The sequence below is a fragment of the Gopherus flavomarginatus genome, chromosome 8 (genome assembly GCF_025201925.1).
Source record: "Gopherus flavomarginatus isolate rGopFla2 chromosome 8, rGopFla2.mat.asm, whole genome shotgun sequence".
In the NCBI taxonomy this organism is placed as follows: domain Eukaryota; kingdom Metazoa; phylum Chordata; order Testudines; family Testudinidae; genus Gopherus; species Gopherus flavomarginatus.
Genome location: NC_066624.1, coordinates 107,833,392 through 107,854,739, shown reverse-complemented (window position 1 = coordinate 107,854,739; position 21,348 = coordinate 107,833,392). Strand labels below are relative to the sequence as shown.

The following is a 21,348-nucleotide window of genomic DNA, read 5'->3' as shown; positions in this document are numbered from 1 at the left end:
GGCAGGGGCATCGGGAGAGGGCCAAGCACTACAGCCTGTGGTTCCCAATCCCCATCCCAATCCTAGCCCTTGGGGCCTGCAGCATGGACCTTTCAGGCCAGGCATGACCCCTTCCAGCTGGGCACAGCGAATCCGTCTATGATGGAGCAGAGAGCAGAGCGGATTTGACCTGGGAATGTCGCAGGGGAGTTACACTGGGGATGGGGAACTTCCCTTGAAGGAAGCTCTCTGAGCTGTAACCTGAGCCAGGAGGGGGGTTGGGAAAAGTGACACTTTCTGCTTGGGAGACTGAACAAAGGAGAGGAGGAGCGAATCCGCCACAGCTCAGCTGCCTATGATGGCAGGAGCCACTCGTGCCCCATGGCACCAGCGGGCACCGGCCCAGCCTTCTGCTGGTGAAAACGGGACAGATACCGGCTAGCCGCTTGCCTTCATCTGGCAGGGCCCTGAGCCCGGCCACACCCCGGCTGTCTCCCCACTCAGCATCCATGGGGAAGAGCCCTCCCCGCCCTCCTGCGCAGCAGTGGCTGGGGTGGGGGCATGGGCCAAGGGCTGCTTTATCGCTGTCAATCCCTAGTTATTTTAATTTCTGACTGGGGGCTGGGGGGTCGGACCTGGGGATAATCCAGTGGAAATGCAGGTCCCCAGCCCGGGGGCAGCGCTCGGGAGGGGCCGGGATTTCCAACAGTGCATGTTATTAAAAGACAGGTGCAGTGTCACAGGACTCAGCTTGGGGGGCTGTACATGGCTTAATTAACCAGTGCTCATCTCACCCGCTGTCTGAGCGAGATTGCTTGGGAAGATTTAAGGAAGGCGGGTAATGATGCTCCCCACCCCCAGCCACTAGCAACAACCCTGCGCATCAGAGACAAAGGCCAGAGGGGAAGGAGACGGGGGGAGGGGGCTGCTTCTCCTCTAAAGGGAATAAAAGGTGAATAATAAAGCGAGATAGTGGCTAAGTGGGGAATCGATCCTCATAAATGCCCCTGCTCCCCCCGGCCAGCAGCAGAGCCGGCTGGGACGTTAACTCAGGATTCTGGCAGGCGACATGCATGTCCCCCCACACCTCTCCTACCCTTCTCCAGGGCCCGCCTAGTTGAACCGTGCTGGGGATGTACACACCCAGAAGCGCCGCAGTACCAGAGCACCAGCTACCCCCCCATCCCAGTGCCTCCTGGGGACGCTCCATTAGCCGAGGGCAGGGGCAGCTCCAGGCACCAGTACGCCAAGCGCGTGCCTGGGGCGGCAAGCCACGGGGGGCGCGCTGCCAGTTGCCGGGAGGGTGGCAGGCAGGTTGCCTTCGGCGGCATGTCTGCGGAGGGTCCGCTGGTCCCGCGGCTTCAGTGGACCTCCCGCAGGCGTGCCGCTGAATCCACGGGACCGGGGACCTCCCGCAGGCAAGCCGCCGAAGGCAGCCTGCCTGCCACGCTTGGGGCGATAAAATGCCTAGAGCCGCCTCTGGCCGAGGGCGACTCATCCGCTTTGGGAGCAGACGGTCCCAAGTCCCGCTCTGCCAGGACCGTTCCACTCCAGCCCAGCGGTGCCTGTGTCATGCCCTGGGGTGATTGCCCGTCCCATGGAGCCAGCCGGACCCCTCCTCTCCCTCTGGGGGGGCTGCGGGTGGGCACAGGCTGCAGCATAGGACGCCCGGGGTGCACTGGCACATAGTCTGCTCAGCCCCCACGGCAGGAGCGTTCCCTGCCAGGCAGGGGTCCCGGGGTCCCTTCCCCCTGCGGCTGGGGCTGGGAGCCGGGTTGCCGGGATGGAGGATGTGACGGGAATGCAATGGCTTGGAGAGCCAGGGCCTGCCAATCACGCCGAGAGCCGGTGCGGGGTGTCTGATAGCAGCAGTGATCGATTGGGGAAGGCATTTTATCCTTCCTCTCCAGGCTCCCCGCGTGTAATCACGGCTGAGGGGGCCCCATCCGCAGCTGGGGGGCACTGCCTCTGCTCTCGCTGGAGGCGACTGGAGCAGGCCTGGCTGCGGCGCTGGGGCAGCACCCAACACCCTGCAGGATGGGCCTGGGAGGAGTTATCTGCAAGGGGACACACTGCTCTGGGCTGAGGGGCTGGGAAGCCCTGGGGCAGGCAGCAGGGTGCTGAGGGGCTGAGAGAACAGGGAGACTCCTAGCCCCAGGGGCACGCAGCATGGGCTGGAGCAGGAGGCATGGGACTGGGAGTCAGGCCCCACGGCTCCTTCCCAGCTCTGCCACTGGCTCCCTGGGTGACCCTGGGCCTCAGTTTCCCCACAAATCGTCAGGGGGAAGATTGTGTCTCTAGCCAAGCTGAATTCAGGGCTTATTTTCCTTCAAAATGTGTCTGGACCATTAACTCCTTCTCATGGAGCCCTCTCTGCTTCTCCAGCTGGCCCAGCTAACTGGAGGGGGACAGGAACTGTCAATTCCCATCCACTTAGTAATTAGTGCTCAGACAGCAGGGCCAGCGGGACACTGGCCACACCTGAAACTACCCTGAGCTCCTCCAGCCTGTCTGCTCCTGCGTCTCCATGCAGAGCTGCCCAGCTCATCTTTGTGGGGACACTGAAGACATTCACGTATGTGCGTGTGTGGGCATGTGGATGAGGGCACGTGTGTGTGTGTGTGTGCGCGCACGCCAGGGGAGGGCACAGAGTTGGGCCACTGCCACTAGCCCCCTCTGATTTTTAACACTCTGTTGCTTCCCATCTCACCAGAGAACAAGCCACTCCCAGCCCAGCACCCTGCCCCCCCAGCACTCAGATCTCACCAGGCCAGGCCATCTCTCCGGTTTCCAAAGGCTGAGGAACTGGGGGCTCCCTTCTGAGGGCAGCGTTTGGAGAGGACAGTGCAGCCAGGCAGCCCGCTCTCCTTATGTGTCAGGCTGCTTGAGCCGAAGGGATCGTTAGCTAATTACGTCAGAAGTTGCTAATTGCTCTTTGTGCGAAAACGAGCCCAGCGCTGCTCTGGGTACAGCAGCGAACAGCCGCGGCCTGGAGGGAACATGCCTGACGTGTCCGTGTGTGGCTGGAGCAGGCGGTCCAGCAACAGGCTAAGTGCATGTGCTGCAGCCAGCCAACTCCTCTCACCCTGCTGCTGTTCCCCAGCTCCCTGAGATTTCTCCTACTGGGACCTCTGCCTAGCCCCAGGGTATGGGGTGAGCGCTGGGATTGCCCCTGAGAACAGCCTCCTCCCATCCAGTTATGCTGCTTGCCCCACAACATCCAGCTATCTGCCAGGAGCGCTGGGGAGAAGGAACAGGCACTAAGCTGGGGTCTACCACTTCGACACTGCAGTCCAGAATGAGCACAGAAACACACTGTTGCAACAGATGTTCTTGCCTGCACCTGTGTTCCAGCCAGAGCCATGCACTAGAGCAGCAGGAGCATACTGTGCGGGAGGACAACTCTGAGCCACATTCCCTCTTGGGAATCTCCGTTCCGGGCTGAACAAAAGGGCAGGAAACCCTCACAGGGCTTGCAGTTCCTCACATAGGGAGAGCTCGGTGCCCCGGTGCTGCAGGAAATGGCACCCCAGTGAGATACCAAGGGAACTCCATCTCCTATCTGAGTGAGAGAGGGAGCTAGCGATCATGCCAAGGGCTGGGAATCCCCTTGCCATAAGGCTTGGACCCATTAACTTCTTCATCCCTAACCTACCTGGGAGATGGGCACAGAGCATCGTCCCCATTTCACAGATGGGCAAACTGAGGCAAAGCAGGGGCGTGACTTGTCCAAAGACAGCATCAGAACCCTGGAGTCTGGGATCCCAGGTCTAGGTCAGCCCGTGAGCTCACAAATGCCACGTACAGCTGGCAGAGCCGGAGAGCTCTTTGGGATGATTATCGTGGTGATCACAGTTCTGGAGGTGGATCTGGCAGGGAAGCTCCAGGGCATCCCAAGGTGCCAGCTCCGCTGCGCCGTGGGCATCACTGCCCCGTTTTGCTCTGCGTGGGAAGCAGAGTGCCCTGCTGGAGAACCGCCGCGCCTCTGAGTTGCCTGCGTTTGGTTTCAATTACAACCCGCTCTCGGTGCCGTATATCAAGGTGTTATCCGTGATTTACAGAGCATGGTACAATATAATCACAACTCGGCAACAATGTACAGACCAGATTTACTTCTCCCAAGCAAATATGTCTCCGGGTAATTCATTACAAAACGGGACTTCAGCTCACAACTCATCAGCAAGCCACTACCCAATGAGACTGCCGCTCACGACGCATCACCAACCTGCTGCCCAATGGGCTCGCAGCTCAGGGCTCATCACCAGCTCGCCACCCAACGGAAGCCATCCTCGCGCCTCGTCGCCGATCTGCCCGCCAACAGGACATCAGCTCGCAACTCATCCTCAATGCCCGGCCCAATGGGGCGTCAGCTCACAACTCACGCTTAAACAGCCCGACTTTGGTTTATTGTGCCGCAGATTTACGGCTTCTAAACAACTTATTATCTGACACGTTTCAGCTCATTGAAAAGCTGAGGCACAGGTCATAAACAATTCATTACCCGCTGCGCTGCCAACAGACTGCAGGCTGACTCCGCGCCAGCCCCTGGCACGGGCGCTGCCGGCGAGCGGCACTCACTGGAGCAGATCCTCCGGGGGCCCTCGGCCGCACAGCTCAGCGACTTAGTGTGGGGCCAATTCAGGGCTTGGGAAGGCGGGGAGCCAATGCCCACCCTCCTTGCCCCTTCCGGCCACGGCAAATCGGGACACCCGCCAACGGCCCTGGGGGCCCAGGCTGAAGCCAGATCAACCAGGTGCAATCCCACTCAGAGACAGAGGGAGAGCAGATCCGCGGCCTCTGAGGCAGAAGGCCCGGCCTCCCCGGAGCAGCTGGGCTGCTCCACGAGCAGGGACACTGGGCTGGAAACTATACAGAACGCACAGGAGTCTGCTGCTGATGCCCACGGGTGGCATGGGCAGATAGTGCTGCTACCACCTGGGGAAGCTGCAATGGAGGAGAGAGGGCCTGGCAGGAATACAAGCAGTGCGCTAGCAAGCCCAGAGAAGCCTCCTGGGAAAGGCCAGGCTGCAGGATCCCGAGCAGGGCACGGCGGAGAGGGACAGGGGCATATGGGGAGCCCAGAATGGGGCAACAGGAAAGGGAGGGAGAGAATGTGTCTGAGAGAACTGAGGACCAGAAGGAGAACCGCGGAAACGGAAGCAAAGCCCCTTATTTCCCAAAGAGGGAGGGCGTCAGTGTGGCTGGACTGATGGCCCGTGCCTGAAGGCCTCCCTTTCCCCCAGGGCAGGTGCAGCCAGCTGAGTGCTGTGACGGAGTCCCCAGGCGATGCTCTGGAACTGCTCCCCACAAAGCCAGTCAGGACTTTGGGGAGCCTCCTCTCCCTTGGAGCAGACTGTCTGCAGGGCAAGAAGCTCACATGTCTTCACGTCCTGGGTCTGACCTTGGAGCACTCAGCATATGCCCCTCCGTGTGTTTCCCACAGTGAGTCTGCCCAGGTGAGGTCCTGGAAGCCAGGGGGTCCTGCACCCCCACTCTGCAGTCAGACGTGACTCTCAGCCAGCTGGTAAAACAGAGGTTTATTAGATGACAGGAACAGGGTCTAAAACAGAGCTTGTAGGTACAGACAAAAGGACCCCTCAGCCGGGTCCATTCTGGGGGGCAGTGAGCCAGACCCCCACGTCTGCCCTCCACCCTTGACCCCAGCTAGCTCCAGACTAACAACCCCTCCAGCCCCTCCTCTTTTCCCGGGCCAGGAGGTCACCTGACCTCTTCGTTCTCCCACACCTTCAGCATCCCCTTGCAGGGGGGAGGGGCCCGGCCATTAGTTGCCAGGTGACAGAGGGTCGGCCAGGAACTGAGGCCCCCCCACAGTATTCAGAGGGAACATTAAGAACATTCAGGTGCAGCCAGCTGAGTGCCCCCTGCAGGCCCCACCAGGGAGCAGCACCTGCCAGTCTGGGGGCTACAAAGCCAGTTCCGCTCGTGCCAAGCTGGCTGTGGTCACCCTGGCGCTCTCGGCCGGGGCAGGGCTGAGACTTGCCACCTCCTTCTGCCAGCCTCTAGCTCCCTGGCCAGGGGGCATGCTGGCCTCAGCAGGGGTCCCTGTCCCTTGCCCAGCCAAGAGGGGCCAGCGGGTGGCTCGGCCCAGAGCTGTGTTGTGGCTGCAGGCGCCAGCATGAAGTGGCTCCAGCCACGAGGCAGCGGCCTCCTCCGGCTTGCAGGGTGCCAGGCTGCTGTGGTCACAGCGCGCAGGGCATGGCCAGGTGGTCCCACCCCTGTTCCTCTGCCCGCAGACCGTGGAGGTGGCAGTGACTGGGATCAGCCGGTGACTGGCTGATGGCTCCCAAGCCAGCCCAGAGAGCAAGGAAGGCCGTCCGGGGGTGATCACAGCTGTCACTGAGTCACGGCGTAGCCCAAGGGCCCTCAGCGGGCTGGAGAACAGGCTTGGCATCTGGGCAGCTACAGGTGGCTGCAGTGGGCCAGAGGTAAAAGCTATTTGTCACCTGCCTGGCCCCATCACTGCAGGAAGTGGCGTGGGGGGGGCTGCGCTCAGCATGGGGGCTGGGCCGAGGCAGAGTCATGCACAGGTATGTAATACTGAGCTCTGGGAGGGGTTAGAGTGTGTGGGGGGGTGTCTGGGAGTCAGGACTTCTGGGTTCTATGCACAGCTCTCGGGGGCGAGGAGGGTCTAATGGTTAGAGTGGGGGGGAGTGTCTGGGAGTCAGGACTCCTGGGTTCTATGCACAGCTCCCAGAGGGGAGAGGGGGTGTAGTGGGTTAGAGCAGAGGGGGAGTGGCTGGGAGTCAGGACTCCTGGGTTCTATGCACAGCCCACGGAGGGGAGGAGGGTCTAATGGTTAGAGTGTGGGCGGTGGGGTCTGGGAGTCTGGACTCCTGGATTCTGTGCATAGCTCTCGGAGGGGAGGAGAGTCTAATGGTTAGAGCCGGGGGGGGTGTCTGGGAGTCAGGACTCCTGGATTCTGTGCATAGCTCCCAGAGGGGAGGAGGGTCTAATGATTAGAGCGAGGTGGGGGTCTGGGAGTCAGGACTCCTGGGTTCTGATACAGCTGTGGCATGTGACCCTGAGCTATCCCTTGCCTCAGTCCCCTCCTCCTCTGCCAGAGGGGCTGATGGACACTTCCCTACCCCAGGGAGGCGGGTGGGGCGCAGTGCCCCCTTCTCGGCCAGGTGCCCGGGGGGGAAGCTACACTGGAGTGGGGAGGGGGAGCTCAGCTCAGCTGAGGGGAGATAAGGGGCCGTGGCTGGGGGTGCAGGAGGGCCCTGGGGCAGCCAAGCGGCTCAGCCCACGCCCCAGACCACAGCACCTCCTTGGGAGGGGTAGGGCCTGTGTGCCCCCCATGGATGGGCTACTGTTCCAGAGGGGCTGGGTGTAGAGAAACCCCAGGCGCTCTTCTTCCATTCCCAAAGCCGTCAGTTGCTCGCGTCCCCGCCCCAATCGCCTCCCCCCATCGCCACCCACCCCCTCCTGCCTCCCACTCCATAATATGAGCTTAATCACAACATCCATTAGGCAGGGCCCAGCGCTGGCAATTACCATCTCCAGCAGGCCCCTGCCTGTGTTAATGCAGCCAGCTGGGAAAATTGCTCTCTGCCTCAGCACCGCCAAGGGGCCCCCTCCCCAGGTCGCTCCAGCCACAGCCCCCTCAATCACCGCGGCAACCCTCCGCACCCCCAATCCCACGCCAGTAACCCTGGCCCCTGGGGATCGGCCTGGTAGGGGCCTGGCCGCTTAGCTTGAAAGAGATGCGCCACCTCCGGAGGGTGCCGAGTTTTCCTCCCGCTCTGCTTGCTCCCCAGCCCTCTGGCCCCCTCGCCCCAGGGGCACTGGAGGAGGCACGCTCAGGCTGGGGCGTTCCCAATCCAAGCCACAGGTCAGTGCACGGTGGGCAGGGCTGGCTCCAGGGGTTTTGCTGCCCCAAGCAGCCAAAAAAAAGAAAGCCACGTCTGCGATAGCGACCTTGAACTGCGGCAATTCAGAGGGAGGTCCTTCGCTCTGAGCGGGAGTGAAGGACCCTCCACCGAATTGCTGCTGAATACCTGAAAGTGCCACCTCGCTCCGGAGTGGCCGCCCCAAGCACCTGCTTGATAAGCTGGTGCCTGGAGTCAGCCCTGACGGTGGGAGATGGGGGATGGCACTGGGGCTGTGGGATACGCATGGAGCTGACGGCTTCTGCTGGGATGATCAGCAGAGCAGTAAGTTGCTCTAGCGCCATGTGAATGGCCACCAGTAGGTTTCAGAGTCAACACTGCCATTGTGGTGAGTGGGGCAGGTTGAACTGCTCAGAGCTCAGTTCAGGCTGGCTGCAGACTCAGGCGGGTTCCCACCTGTGCCCTGCCCCTGGGGTTGGCACCCTGGCTCCTGCCCTTTAATGCCTCTCCCCAAGCAGGGGGATGCTGGGGGAGATCACGGCAGGCAGCATTGATGGAGCTGTTCTGCGCTCCAGATCCATGAGCCATGAACATGGAGCAGAACCCGCTCCCTGGGGCCCTTAACCTTTACGAGAGAGCGAGCGAGCGCGGGGCAGGTCAGCTCAGAGATGTAGCCGCAGCCAGCCACATGGGTGCCAGCAGCCCAGGGCGCCCAAGCCGGCGCGGCACGGGAGCGCAGAGGAGGCGGGCCCAAAGAAGCTGTTATTTTCTCTAATTGTTGTTTTTGCTGAAAGGTAATTAAAATCCCCTTTTTATTTCACATCTCGGAGACCTCGGCGGGGAGTGGGAGGGGAGAGCCAAGCGCTGGGGAAGCGGGGGAGAATGCTGCATTGAGGAGGGGAGGGGGGAGAGCGACGCAGAGGGAGGGGGAGATGCTGGATGGGGTGGGCAGAGAGCCCCTTAGCCAGGCCAGTCCCAGCCACACTTTAACCAAGCCCGGCCCCGCTCCCCCAGCACATGCTTAGGGCTGCCCTCTCTCCATTGCTCTGGGGCTACCTCTCCCTGCCAGCTCTCCGTTCTCCCCCCAGCCTCGGGCACTCACGGGGTATCTTCTCATGCTGTACCCTTCCTGCCACCCCTGATGCCTGACCAAGCCACTGTCACCTGCCCTGTCTCTGCTCTGGGGTCCGACCCCATGCACCCCAGAGGGATGGTGGCGTCCCACCGGGGTAGCGCTGGGGCAGGCTCACGCAGTGCCACTCCCAGCACCTCGGCCTCACTGGCACGTCATCCCGCAGGAGGATCAAGGCTTCGGGCAGGCCAGAGGCTCTACGGAAATCAATGACACGCAGGGCCCCATTGTCACTCGGCCAAGACCAGCTCCTGGCAGCGGCTGAACCAAGCCAGCCAGGGGGGACGCTGGTGGGCAGAGGACAGCTCCCAGCACAGTCTGCTCTGCACGGCCGCGGCTGGCTGAGTCAGCATGGTGTCAGGAGGCAGCTGGGTTCCCGGCAGACACTGAGCTCTCACCTACCAGCATCCATGAGTAACGCTTCCCCCATCTGCTGCTGACTGGGAGACTGTCCCCTCAGGCGGACAAGGCCCCAGCCAGTCTCACCTCTCAGTGGGACACCAGACACGAGATGGGCCTGGGCACAGAGGCCTCAGCAAACACCAGATAGTCCAGAACCCTGCAACACCTCGCCTCGGCAACAGGCTACCGCGAGCCCCCGCCACCCATGCAGAACAGGGCCATGCTCATGGCCTCGGTTCCTCGCCTTCAAGGCGCTCCATGCCCCGGGCCCAGGGTATCTGGAACAGCCTTGAGCTCTGGGATGGGACCATGGCCGGCAGCTCTGCTCCTCGGGCCAGTGGGACTCTCTACCACCAGGGTCAGTCTCATCAGTTCAGGGCCTTCCCAGACCGAACTCCCCACACAGGACATGGCCCGCACAAAGAGGAATGACCCCAGCGAGGTGCTCAGATACCCCGGGGACTGAGCAGGACGGACCTGGCCCAGGGGCAGGATACCAGACCAGACGGACCAATGCTCTGACCAAGGGTGGCAGTGGCTGTTCTCCAGGGACTAGGGGCCATCTCAGGGGCCAGGTTCAGGCCAGCAGTGAGAGATGCTCTGGGGTTTGGGGCCCAGGGAGGAAGGCACAGGTTTGTGCAGAGTGAAGTGGCTGAGATCAGCGCTGACACAAACAGTAGGTACCCACGGAGAACCCAGTCCCACTGAGGTGCTGCCACACACGGCCAGGCCCCTCACCTGGGTCCCCACGGCGCAGAAGGCTCCTCTTAGTATCTCCTGCAAATGCACCTCCGTTGCCCTAGCCCCCCAGGCACTCCTCCTGCAATGGCAATGCAGGGAGCTGTAGTGTAGACAGGCCGCTAGCGCCATTGCCAATGGGCTGTTTAATGCTGGGCAGCGCAAGGCAGGGAGAGCAGAGTTCCCAGTCCGCACCAGGCCATGCCGCACCAAGGATGAGTAAGACAGGATCGATCTGACGCACGGAGCCCTGCCCACACTCCACACCAGGGTGCCTTAGAAGTGCCAGCTCCCAGCCACAGGTCCTCCTGCAGGCAGGGGTGCCATAACCTGAGCTGTGCCAACAGCAGGAGCCTGGCCTCTGGAGGGCTATGCCACCCCCAGCCATTAACTTCAGCACATGGCTCCCAGACCCTGGGGCTACTGGGGGATAGCACAAAAAACGGAGAGAGACTGGCTCATTTTCACTAGACTCTTGCTAATTCCAGGGCCATTTTCTCCAGGCCTGGGAAACCTGTGGCCCCCACCCCATAGGCACAGCGCCTGCTCTTCTCCTCCTGTAGTTGGGTCTGGTAGTTGGCACCTGGAGAACCCCACTGCAGTCAGGACCCCATTGTGCCAGGCGCTGCACATGCCCATCAAGAGAGTCCCTGCCCCACGCGCCCCCAGCCTGGACGAACGCACCAGCCAATGGGATGCGGGGAAGGGGAATGGCAGTAGGGAGAGGCAGCACAGGCTAGTGGTTAAGACATTTCCTGAGGCATACCAGAGCTGGGTTCTGCCCTGCAATAGGAGCTCCCCTGCCCTGGGCCCCCTTCGGGTCTCCTAGACTCTTAACGACGGGATCCTCATCTCAGCCTCTCGCCCCTTCCTCAGCAGAAGGTGAGCACTGACCCATCTAGTGGCTGGACCAAAGGGAATGGGGGCAGAACCCAGGACTCCGTCTGGGTCTTCACCACCTTCCTCCTCCTGTGCAGGCCCCTTTGCTGGGGGGCAGGGCAGCGGCCAGCTGGGCACGCGCAGGCCGACTGTTCCAGGAAGGAGGCTGGGCTCTGCCTCGCTTTAATTACCGCTAATGGAAGGCATGCTCCAGCCCCGCCTGGCGCGCTGCCCTGGGAGCGCAGCAGGACTCGAGCCATAAATTTCCCACCAATCGTCCGGCGCGCTGGGGGCTGGGGTTTCCATTGGGGGGTTGTTTTTTTCCTGGCTAAAAATGGTATTTGCTCAAGGGCAAAAGCTTTTTAACCAGGCTCATAAATGTTTATTACCCAGCGCTGTGCTCGGCTTGATGGCATTAGAGGGGGGCAGGGATTGATCACCCGCCTCCATCCCGACACCACGAGATCACGCTGCGGTGGGGGGAGCTCACATTGATCAGTTCGTGCCCAGTTTGGGGGGGAGGGGAAGGTTCATCAGTGAGAAGCAGAGCGTAGGGGGGAATCTTCTCTGACACCTCAGTGCCAGCTGAGATCTCCGCTTTGGGGAGCGCTGACCGGGCCAAGAGGGTATCTCTGCCCCCCGCAGTCCCAGGGAGGTGGGGCAGTGGAGAGACAGCATGACCCGCATAACCCCTGCATCCGACTCACTTGTTAGCCGAGCTCCTGGCCCCTGACTGCCAAGCACAGGGCACCCGAGAGGCTGGACTTGGGGGTAGTGGCTGGCAATGCGGGGCTAGGGGTACCTAAGCCCAGTCCATCCTATCCCTTCATGAAAACATCCTGGGGAAGGGTGGGGGCGAGATGTGGGGCTGGCAGATTCCAGCCTGGTGCTTGCTCGGGGTGGGGGACAGGCCTGCCCTCCCTTGCAGGTTTTGGGGGCATGGGGGACCCAATTACCAGCCCAGCCTGGCCCCCCGCTGCCCAGTGGCACTGCGTGTCAGGGGTTGCCAGGCAGGGCACTGCACGGTGGTGCGAGTGAATCACAGTGGCTGGTGCCACTGGCTCCCGGACACCCCACTAGCAGACAGTCTCTTTGCCCCAGCCTCCCCCCCGTCCGGATACCTGAAGTTGGGGGCCGACGCCCACTCAAGGGCCAGGCAGGCTAGGTCGACGGTGGCGTAGACCAGCAGGAAGAAGATGGTCACAATGGCGGCGATGGTGTTCAGCTTCCCGGAGAACAGCACCAGCTGGGAGAGACAATAGCGTGAGGCACCCCCTTGGCTGGCCGGGCGAACGAAGCCCCACACACCTTACAGGGCTGGGGGCTATTCTGGCTGGTGCATCCAGCGGCAGGGCAGGAGGCAGCTCTGTGCTGAGCCAGATGCTGGGCCCCCGTGGCCCTCTGAGGGGAGCTGGGATGCCAGCTCCTCTGCCATGGGTTCCCTTGGTGGCACCGCCCAGGGTGCGCCCCCCTTCGTCCTCCGCCCACCTGTGCTGCACGGAGAGACTGGCACCACGTTCACCCTGCTCCTGACCCCAGGTATGTCCCCCTGCCACACCCCTCACGCTTGCCTCTCACAGGGGGACCCAGGAGAGAAATCCAGCCCCACTACCCCAGGGCGTGTGCCTCTCCCACCCTGGGGGTCACCGCACAACCACCCCCTTGAGAGAAGGGGTAGTGTAGGGCAGGAGCCACCCCGCCCAAGCCAGGGACAGCCACAGGGCAGCCAAGCAGCAGAGACAGGGAGCCAGCGCCCAGCCCAGCAGGCTGCCCCCAGCACCCTTGCCAGGGGAAGTGGGTCCAGAGAGCCACTGAACAGCTAAAATCTTCCTGCTGGGAACCCGCCGGGCACAGCGTCCCCTCCCACACCAGGACTGGGGGGCAGTGCCAGGGCATCACCCAGCCTGAGCTGGCATGAGACAGGGCAGGCGCAGTGTGGCCGGACTCGGGGGAATAAGGGCCCCTTGCAGCCTGATGTATTGAACAGTTAAACCCACCCAGCCATTACTGCTACATCCATTCTTGGGGTAGGCAGCCTAGGCCCCACAAGTCATGGCTACAGCCTCTCCCATGGGGGCCAGGACAGCCAGGGGGCTGGAAGCCAAGACTGCTGGCTCCAGAGCAGCCCGGCTATGGCCGAAGGCCCATCCCCACATGGGCTGCACTGCGCTGGGGGTCCCAGTGGGCTGGGCCCAGCAGCGGAGCCCATACATGGGGAGTCCATGGGGCCGCCACAGCCAGCCCAGTGGGTCAGCTGGGAAATGGCTTCTCAGAGGCTGCCTGGCCATGTGCATCTGGCCGGGATCTCGACTGAATCCTGGGGAAAGGGCTGATCGGAGGCTGGAGTGCAGGGGGGCTCACTGGATCTGGCTCCTGCCCAGAGAACAATGGATGGGACTGTCCCCAAAGCCCTGGGCATAGGAGGGAAGCAAGCAGCCTAGGTAAAGGGGGGAACGTGCAGGGGAGCATCGGGACCTGGCCCAGCCCTGGGGTAAAGGGGAAGGGGGACGTGCAGGGGAGCATCCGGGCCCTGCCCAGCCCTGGGGTAAAGGGGGAAGACGTGCAGGGGAGCGTCCGGGCCCCGTCCAGCCCTGGTGTAAAGGGGGGATGTGCAGGAGACCGTCCAGGCCCTGCCCAGCCCTGTGCAAGGGAGCGTCCGGAGCCCGCCCAGCCCTCAGGTAAAGGGGGGGCGTGCAGGGGAGCGTCTGGGCCCCGCCCAGCCCTGGGGTAAAGGGGGGGACATGCAGGGGAGCATCTGGGCCCCGCCCGGCCCTGGGGTAAAGGGGGGGACATGCAGGGGAGCATCTGGACCCCACCTAGCCCTGGTGTAAAGGGGGGGACATGCAGGGGAGCATCCGGGCCCCGCCCGGCCCTGGTGTAAAGGGGGGGACATGCAGGGGAGCGTCTGGGCCCCGCCCGGCCCTGGGGTAAACGGGGGGACGTGCAGGGGAGCGTCCGGGCCCCGCCCAGCCCTGGTGTAAAGGGGGGGACATGCAGGGGAATGTCCGGGCCCCGCCCAGCCCTGGTGTAAAGGGGGGGATGTGCAGGGGAGCATCTGGGCCCCGCCCAGCCATGGCGTAAAGGGGGGGACATGCAGGGGAGCGTCCAGGCCCCGCCCAGCCCGGGGGTAAAGGGGGGACGTGCAGGGGAGCATCTGGGCCCCGCCCGGCCCTGGGGTAAAGTGGGGGGTGTGTCAGCTGGATGCAGGGAGCTAGATCTAAGCACCGAAGTGATGCGAGTGGCAGCCCTGTGATCCCAGGCCTGCTGGTGCCCACGCCCCTGGGGAGGGCCTGCTGTGTTCTTGGGGAGCCGCGCCCCAGCCGCTTTCCTACCCCCTACCCCCCCCAGCGCGGCCAGGAGCTGCTCTGCGCCGCGAAGCCGGCAGTTCAGCCTGACCTGCAGCCATTGCTCCACGTGGGGCGCTTTAGATTATTCAACCCATTTAAGCAATTGGGAATTTCAGCTCGTTGGGAGCTTAATAGCGCCGAGCCGGGTAATCGTGCCTGGCTGCTCTAATGGAGCCCCCTCCCCCCGGCCTTGCTCACCCAGCCGTTTGCCTTTGATTTATAATTCAGTTAGCTGCTCATCAAGGGAAAGGATGGAAGCTGAGGGGTAGCAAACCCCAAGCCAGCAGGGCAGGGGGGACAGGCGTGGGGGGCGGCAGGGGGTGCAGGGAGAGGCTGCTATCAGGAGCCCACAACTAGCTGCTGTTGGGGAGGCTGGAAGGGGCAGATGGGGGGAATGGGAGCCGCAGTGGGCCAGAGTGCTGGGAGCAGGCCTGGAGATGGCCATCTGGGGCAGGCTGCCAAGTGCCATTAGCTGCTAGGACATGGGGTGAGTCCCTACAACTAGTATGGTGCCCCAGCCGGTCCTGCCACTCCAGCCCTGAGCCCCCCGTGCAGCACTGCCAGTGCCCCTCACTCCCAACCTGCAGCCCCCTGCTATCCCAGCCGGGGCTGCCCACCCACCCCACAGCTCAGCCCATCGCTGGAGCCTGTCGGGGCCTCTCCCACCCTGGGCCCTGGAGCTGGTGGGGATGGGTCTGCCTGGAGCCTGTCCAGTCCTAGCTCCCATGATGCCGGTGGCAGGGGGTTGGCGTGTCTCTCAGCAACTGTGTGTGAGGCCCTCATCCCATGCCATGCATCAGTGCCACGGGGCACCCTGAGCCCCTCAGCCATGGCTGCCGCCCGCCATTTTAGATCTGCCACCTGGAGCTCACGTGAGTCACCAGAGGGGCTGGAGAGACCCCCATTGCCTCTGGGCCCGAGCACCCCAGGGCAACCCAGCTGGGGCAGATGCCAGACAGGCCCCTCTCCATGGCAGCACCAGCCCCTTGCGGCGATTCTCAGCTCCCCATTGACTGGCCTGCACTAGCGTGGGGAGTCTCTCCCCTTTCCCTGGGCCAGGCCTGGGCGCTCGGTGAGACGCAGCCATTAGCTAATGGCAGGGGAGGACGATTCCTCCCGTGCACGACAGGGTTTGTGATTCAATTGATTCTGGAGGAAGAAAAATGCCTCTGAGGAGCAGCTGCCAATGAGCTGGCCAGGCGACAGGTCCCCCTCTCACGCTGGCTGGCACTGCCCTGCCATTCAGCACTGGGCCCAGCCCTGGCTTCTGCGGCAACAGCTAGGAGCTTTCAGGGCACACGGGGCAGGTCTGTACCCTACCCACTGGGGCCAGCAGCTGCCATGGTACCAGCAGCTCCAGGAGAAGCTGGGCTCCTGGGGGCTGGGTTTGGAGGCCAGGTGCCTGTGCTGCCTGGGGTCCCGGCTGAGCACCCGCTGGCCCGGCCCCCTCCTGGATTAGATTCTATGATTCTCCAGGTGTGAGCACAGCCAGCCGAGGCCAGGGAGCACCCCACCTCCAGGCAAGACCCCAGGCAGTGCAGGCTGGGAGCCAGAGCGAGCCCCAGGGGTCAGTGGGCAGCAGCCCCCATACAAACTCCTCCCCCATCGTGCCACTCTAGCCATTGTCTTCACCTCGGCCTCTCTGCAGCCTGGGTCTAATCTTGCCGCGTGGCCCCCAGGAGCATCTCTGAGACCTGCCCCTTCCTTCCCCTACAACAAGAACTCTGCCCTGCAGGCCCCAGCATCGTGGTTCGGGCTATTGCCTTTCCAGCCTGGCCGATTCCTGTCCTGCCAACTCACAGCAGCTGGCCCCTCACTCTGATCCCCTCCCTTTGTCTTCTCCCGGCTCCCTCCTTCAGTGCATCAACCCATCTTCACTGTCCAGGGCCCTCTGGGTCCATCCCCACCCCAGCCATCATCCCCCAGCTGCCCTGTCAGTGGCCCATGAGCCCAGCCTCCATCACCCACATGGAGCATTTCCAGAAAAGCACTGGCTGCCCCTCGCCTGCACACAGGGAGGGCCCCAAGCCAGCCACAAAACCACCTCCTTGTCCTCCACATCCCTCCTTACACCTCTCCTCCACCGTGATGCCATGACACGGGACAGGTGGCTGCTGCACCCAGGCCGCTAGCCAGCATGCGGCCCACTGGTGTCTCCTGGTCTCCACCAGCTGCCTCTTGTCTTACACCGAGACTGTCAGCTCCCCAGGGCAGTGGCCGTCTCTGGGATCTGTGTTTATACTGCACAGCGTGCTGGGACCTGGAGTCTCCATGGGCTGCAGCTCTACCTGGACGTTGGCAGCAATCAGATGCAATTCATGCCAACCAGGTGCAGTCCCGGAGCTCCAGAAAAGCTGCCCACCTGGCCAGCGGCTGGGGGGCCCTGAAGGTACAAAGGGCCAGAGCATCAAAGGGATTTAGGCTCCTAACTCCCATTGGTTTCAGTAAGAGTTAGGCACCTAAATACCTTTGGGTTTGCGGCTCTCTGATTCCTTGCTGTCCATTGCCCTGGTTCTCCTGTACTGGCACAGAGCTGGCACGGGGCTCCCGCCCACACCCCATCACGTGCCTGCTCGCTGCATGTGGGCGCTGGGAGCCCAGACCCCAGAAATGGATTGTTATCCCTGCCGCCTGCAATCAGGGCCGCGACGCCTCGTGCATGCGCGTGTCCATGTTCCCTGCCGGCTAATGGGGCAATTTTTTAGCATTACATATATTTGTCCAATTTGGCGGAGAGGAGACAAGCTTGTTCTTGAGACGCGAAGCCTGCGCTGCCTCCCTACTCCTGCAGACTGGCTGATGGCAGGTTCCTGGCACAACGCAATGATCCAGGCGGCGGCACAGCGACGCCCCCCACCCGCACTGGGAGCCCTTTGCACACGGAATTGGAGCGATTGTTTCCTTCCCCTGGGAGGTCTCACAGCTCCACACACAACTGGAGAGCGAAGCCCTGGGATCTCTGCTGCTGCCCCGGGACCCCAGCTCAACAGCACTCCCAGAGACACCCCCGTGTGTTGCCTAATGCCTGTGACATCCTGGAACTTGAGAACGGGGCCCACATAGTGCCTGCCCGGCTGCCAAAGAGGCCAGCCCTCTCCCCCCACCCGCCCCAGTTCCTGTTGACTCCAGTGGGGGGCGAGGCCCTTTGGAAATGAGGCCCCAAGTGCCTCACAGGGAGCCAAGCCAAGGGACAGACACACCCCAAGGGGCAGGAGTGGAAGCAGCCCAGCCAAGGAGCGTTGCCAGGTGCCAAAGCTGCACAGAGGGGCCACTGACACGCAGCAGTGAAAGGGTTAAGAGTGGTTCCTGGACCCTGCCAGCAGCAGAATTAGAGGGGGCTCCGTGCTGGGGATACCGGCCAGCCAGGAGGGAGCCCCAAGGCCCTGTTGGCCCACAGATCCGGGCGACTTCCCCTTCAGGACTGCCCGGGCCCTGGTGTCCCAGCCCCTTGCTGCACCAGCTCAGCAGGGAGGATTGTGCGCTCGCACTCAGCGCCAACATCCCGTTTCACAGGCGGGAAACTGAGGCACTGTCTTCAAGGTCACACTGGGAGTCTGTGGTGAGATCCCAGGTCTCCTGAATCCCAGCCCAGAGCCTGATGTGACAAACTGGGGATGTTCTTAATGTTTTCTCTGAATACTGTGTTGGTGCCTCAGTGTCCCCTATGCAGTTCTTAAGTATCTAGGTGGTGGGGTAAGGGGGTATGATTGCTGCAGAGGAAGGGGCCAGTGCACCTAAATGCCTGGCAGTCTGTCTCCTAGCAACTGATCGCCTGGGCCCCTCCTCTGCAAAGGTGTCAGCTGAAGGTGTTGGAGACAAAGAGGTCAGGTAACCTTCTGGCCCGGGGAAAGGGGCTGAGCAGAGAGGAGGGGCTGGAGGGGGTTGTTAGTCTGGAGCTGGCTGGGGACGAGGAGTGAAGTGCAGATGTGGGGGTCTGGCTCACTGCCCCCCAGAATGGACCCGGCCGAGGGGTCCGGTTCGCTGTACCTACAAGCTCTGTTTTAGACCCTGTTCCTGTCATCGAATAAACCTCTGTTTTACTGGATGGCTAAGAGTCACGTCTGACTGCCAAGTGGGGGTGCAGGACCCTGTGGCTTCCCCAGGACCCCGCTGGGGTGGGCTCGCTGTGGGAAGCACCCGGAGGGGCAGAGGACGCTGAATGCTCCAAGGAGAGACCCAGGAGGTGAAGACGTATGAGCTTCTTGCCCTGAACAAGTCAACTCCACGAGAGAGGAGGCTCCCCAAAGTCCTGACTGGCTTGGTGGGGAGCAGTTCCAGAGCATCACCCCGTGACTCCGCGACACCTTAACAAGGCTGGCCGGCCCCTCAAAATACACGCCTTGTGCCCTGTTCATGGCTGAGGTCCCATGGCCCTTCTGCAGGTCCGGGCCCGTGTCCTCAGCCGGTCCCCACCCACCATGGACGTGCGGCACTACGGCTGCTGCTCTCCACCCCAGAGGTGGCTGCATATCTGACTGCTGCTTGGGTCTAGCTCTGGGCTCCTCTGCGATGAGGTGCCAGGTGAAGCGCCCACGGTCAGTGCTCCCGCTGTGCCCTGCGCAGCCAACTCACCTGCACCACCACCCAGGAGAGGACCACGGCCACCCAAGGGTTCCCACTGTGGGAGGTTTTCTTTGCCGGCGCCAGAGCTCTGCCTGCAGGGGAAAAGGAACCAGACGCACTCTGTGAGAGAGGATTTCGAATGGGAGCAGAGTCAGTGCCAGGAGCGGGGCAGGGCTCAGCACCGGTTAGAGCAGGGCTGCAGAGGCCCCAGCCGGGACCCTAGGCCAGTAACCGCAGCCTGTCCAGCCCTCGCCCGTGTGCCCCTCGCCACAGGCACTGCTCCTCCCCTCCCTGGCCCATCACACATTCAGCAGCAGAGCCAGCGCATCCCAGTGTCCCTGGGGGGGGAGGATCAGGGCCAATGCAAATCCAACGTTCAGTCCATGCCAGCCGTGAGGTCTGAAATACACACCGCATGGAGCTCAGCCTGGCATGGCCCCCCCGCAGCCAGTGGATCGGGGCCTTGCCGAAAGCCAGCAATACGGGGAACATGGCACCGAGGCCCAGGAACTGCCCCTGCCCCACAGCCCTACTCTGGCCCCGTTTCACAAGCCAGCCTGGGAGCACCAGCCAGGGCAGGTCCCCGCAGGCCGGCCCCAGGCGCTGCTCGCACCAGGGGGCTGCGACAGCACTGGCCTCGGTGGCCCTTCCGCTCATCAACGGCCCTCCACCAAGACCCAGCCTGTTGGAGAGAGCCCAGTCCCTAGGAGGAGAAGGGGGACCAGCCGCAGTGTGACAGAGAGTGTGGGGGTCAGGAAGTGGGGAGTCCTGTGCCAGCAGGCAGGGTGCAGTGCCACAGGAGTGGCACCTCCAACGGGCATTAACTCAGAGCCAGCACCACGGCCCCCCTAACACCACCGGGGCTTTGGGGTCAGCACTGACTGAGAGGGGACAGCGCCCCCTACTGAGCCCCCTTCCCTGCTCCCTGCAGCACAGCACCCCCTACTGAGCCCCTCTCTGCTCCCTGCAGCGTAGCGCCCCCCCAGGGCATTGGAGTCAGCACTGACTGAGAGGGGACAGCGCCCCCTACTGACCCCCTCTCCGCTCCCTGCAGCACAGTGCCCCCTAGCGCACTGGGGTCAGCACTGACTGAGAGGAGACAGCGCCCCCTACTGAGACCCCCTCTCCGCTCCCTGCAGCACAGTGCCCCCAGAGCATTGGGGTCAGCACTGAGAGGGGAGGGCGCCCCCTACTGAGCCCTGCTGCTTCCTGCAACACAGCGCCCCCTGGCATCACGCTGGAGCTTTGGGGTCAGCATTGACAGAGGGGACAGTGCCCCCTATTGACCCCTCCTCCCTGCAGCACAGCGCCCCCTGGGGTGTTGGAGTCAGCACTGACTGAGAGGGGACAGCGCCCCCTACTGAGCCCCCCTCCCTGCAGCACAGCACCTCCTGGGCAGCACAGACTCAGAGGGGAATACTGGATCAGCAACATGCCTGCGGGCCCTGGGAGGTGGCCCTGCCGGCGTAGCTGGGGAGCTCTGAGGCGCTCCAAGCCAACAGTGGTGCAGCTGCAGGCCACACGCGTTCCAGGCCCCAGCCCTGGGAAGCGGGATCATGGCCTGCGCTCACAGCACATCCAGCGGGTGATCAGTTACTGGGTGGCTGCTGCACGTTACCCAGGGGAGAGCCGCCCAGAGAGCAGAGAGCCACCCAGCTGGAGGGGGAGCGGAGCAGAGACACGCCTTAGAAAATGCTGTGTCTCCACCACCTGCCTAGAGACCTGAGTGTTGCAGGTGCCGTGCCAGGAGGAGAATGACCCAAAACACATGCCCTTTGCTTTGGCCCGGGGTGCAAACTGTCATGCCGGCCCCTCCCCCTGCACTAGCCCCAGAGAGACCCCAGCCCAGCCCCCAGCCAGTGCCAAGCCGCTATGCAAACGGTTAAGAGGCTGCATGCATTAGCGAGCGAGAGTGCAATATTTCATGCCACCAATGGCAGCGAGAACATAAACTACCCACCAGAGAGGCTTTCAGAGCTGCCTGGTTTAGTCCATTCCAGGGGGTTTAGTGATTGTTACAAATGTCCTTGGGAATCCTGGCTCCATCCCCAGTCCAGCAAAATCCACCGCAGGGCACCTAACAGACCCGCTCTCTTTGGTTACCGTCACAGCACCTGGCAGACCCAGCTCCCCATGAGCCAGCCACTCCACCCCACTTTGGGCTGCAAAGCTCGGGTCAGTGCCAACCATGCCAGGCCTTTCCCAGACACCCCCACTGCTGGGCACGGGCTCAGCGAACAGAGCCAGCTCCTGTCAGAGACACAGATGTGCCCACCGTCATAGATTCACGGGGAACCAAAAAGGGGCAGGAACCGGGGCTGTGCTCTGCCCCCAGGCTGTGCTGAGCCCCGGGCGCCTGCCCACAGCCTGCCGGGCCAAGGAGAACGAGCCCGGGGAGAAGGATGCTGCTCTGCGGGACGCGGCTTTCCATGGCAGGGAAGGGGCATCACTTCAGAAT

The 21,348-nt window shown here is 62.8% G+C and overlaps 1 protein-coding gene across 1 annotated transcript in view; it reads right to left on the bottom strand.

Annotated features, from left to right (window-relative positions):
* LOC127056242 (solute carrier family 12 member 9-like) overlaps nucleotides 1–21,348 on the bottom strand; it is a 48,790-nt gene that overhangs the window by 8,240 nt on the left and 19,202 nt on the right. Inside the window, exons 8-9 of the mRNA XM_050963786.1 lie at nucleotides 18,900–18,982; nucleotides 12,102–12,226 (exon numbers count right to left, since the gene is read on the bottom strand). Coding sequence (XP_050819743.1) covers nucleotides 12,102–12,226; nucleotides 18,900–18,982 — 208 coding nt within the window. The remainder of the gene's footprint in view (nucleotides 1–12,101; nucleotides 12,227–18,899; nucleotides 18,983–21,348) is intronic.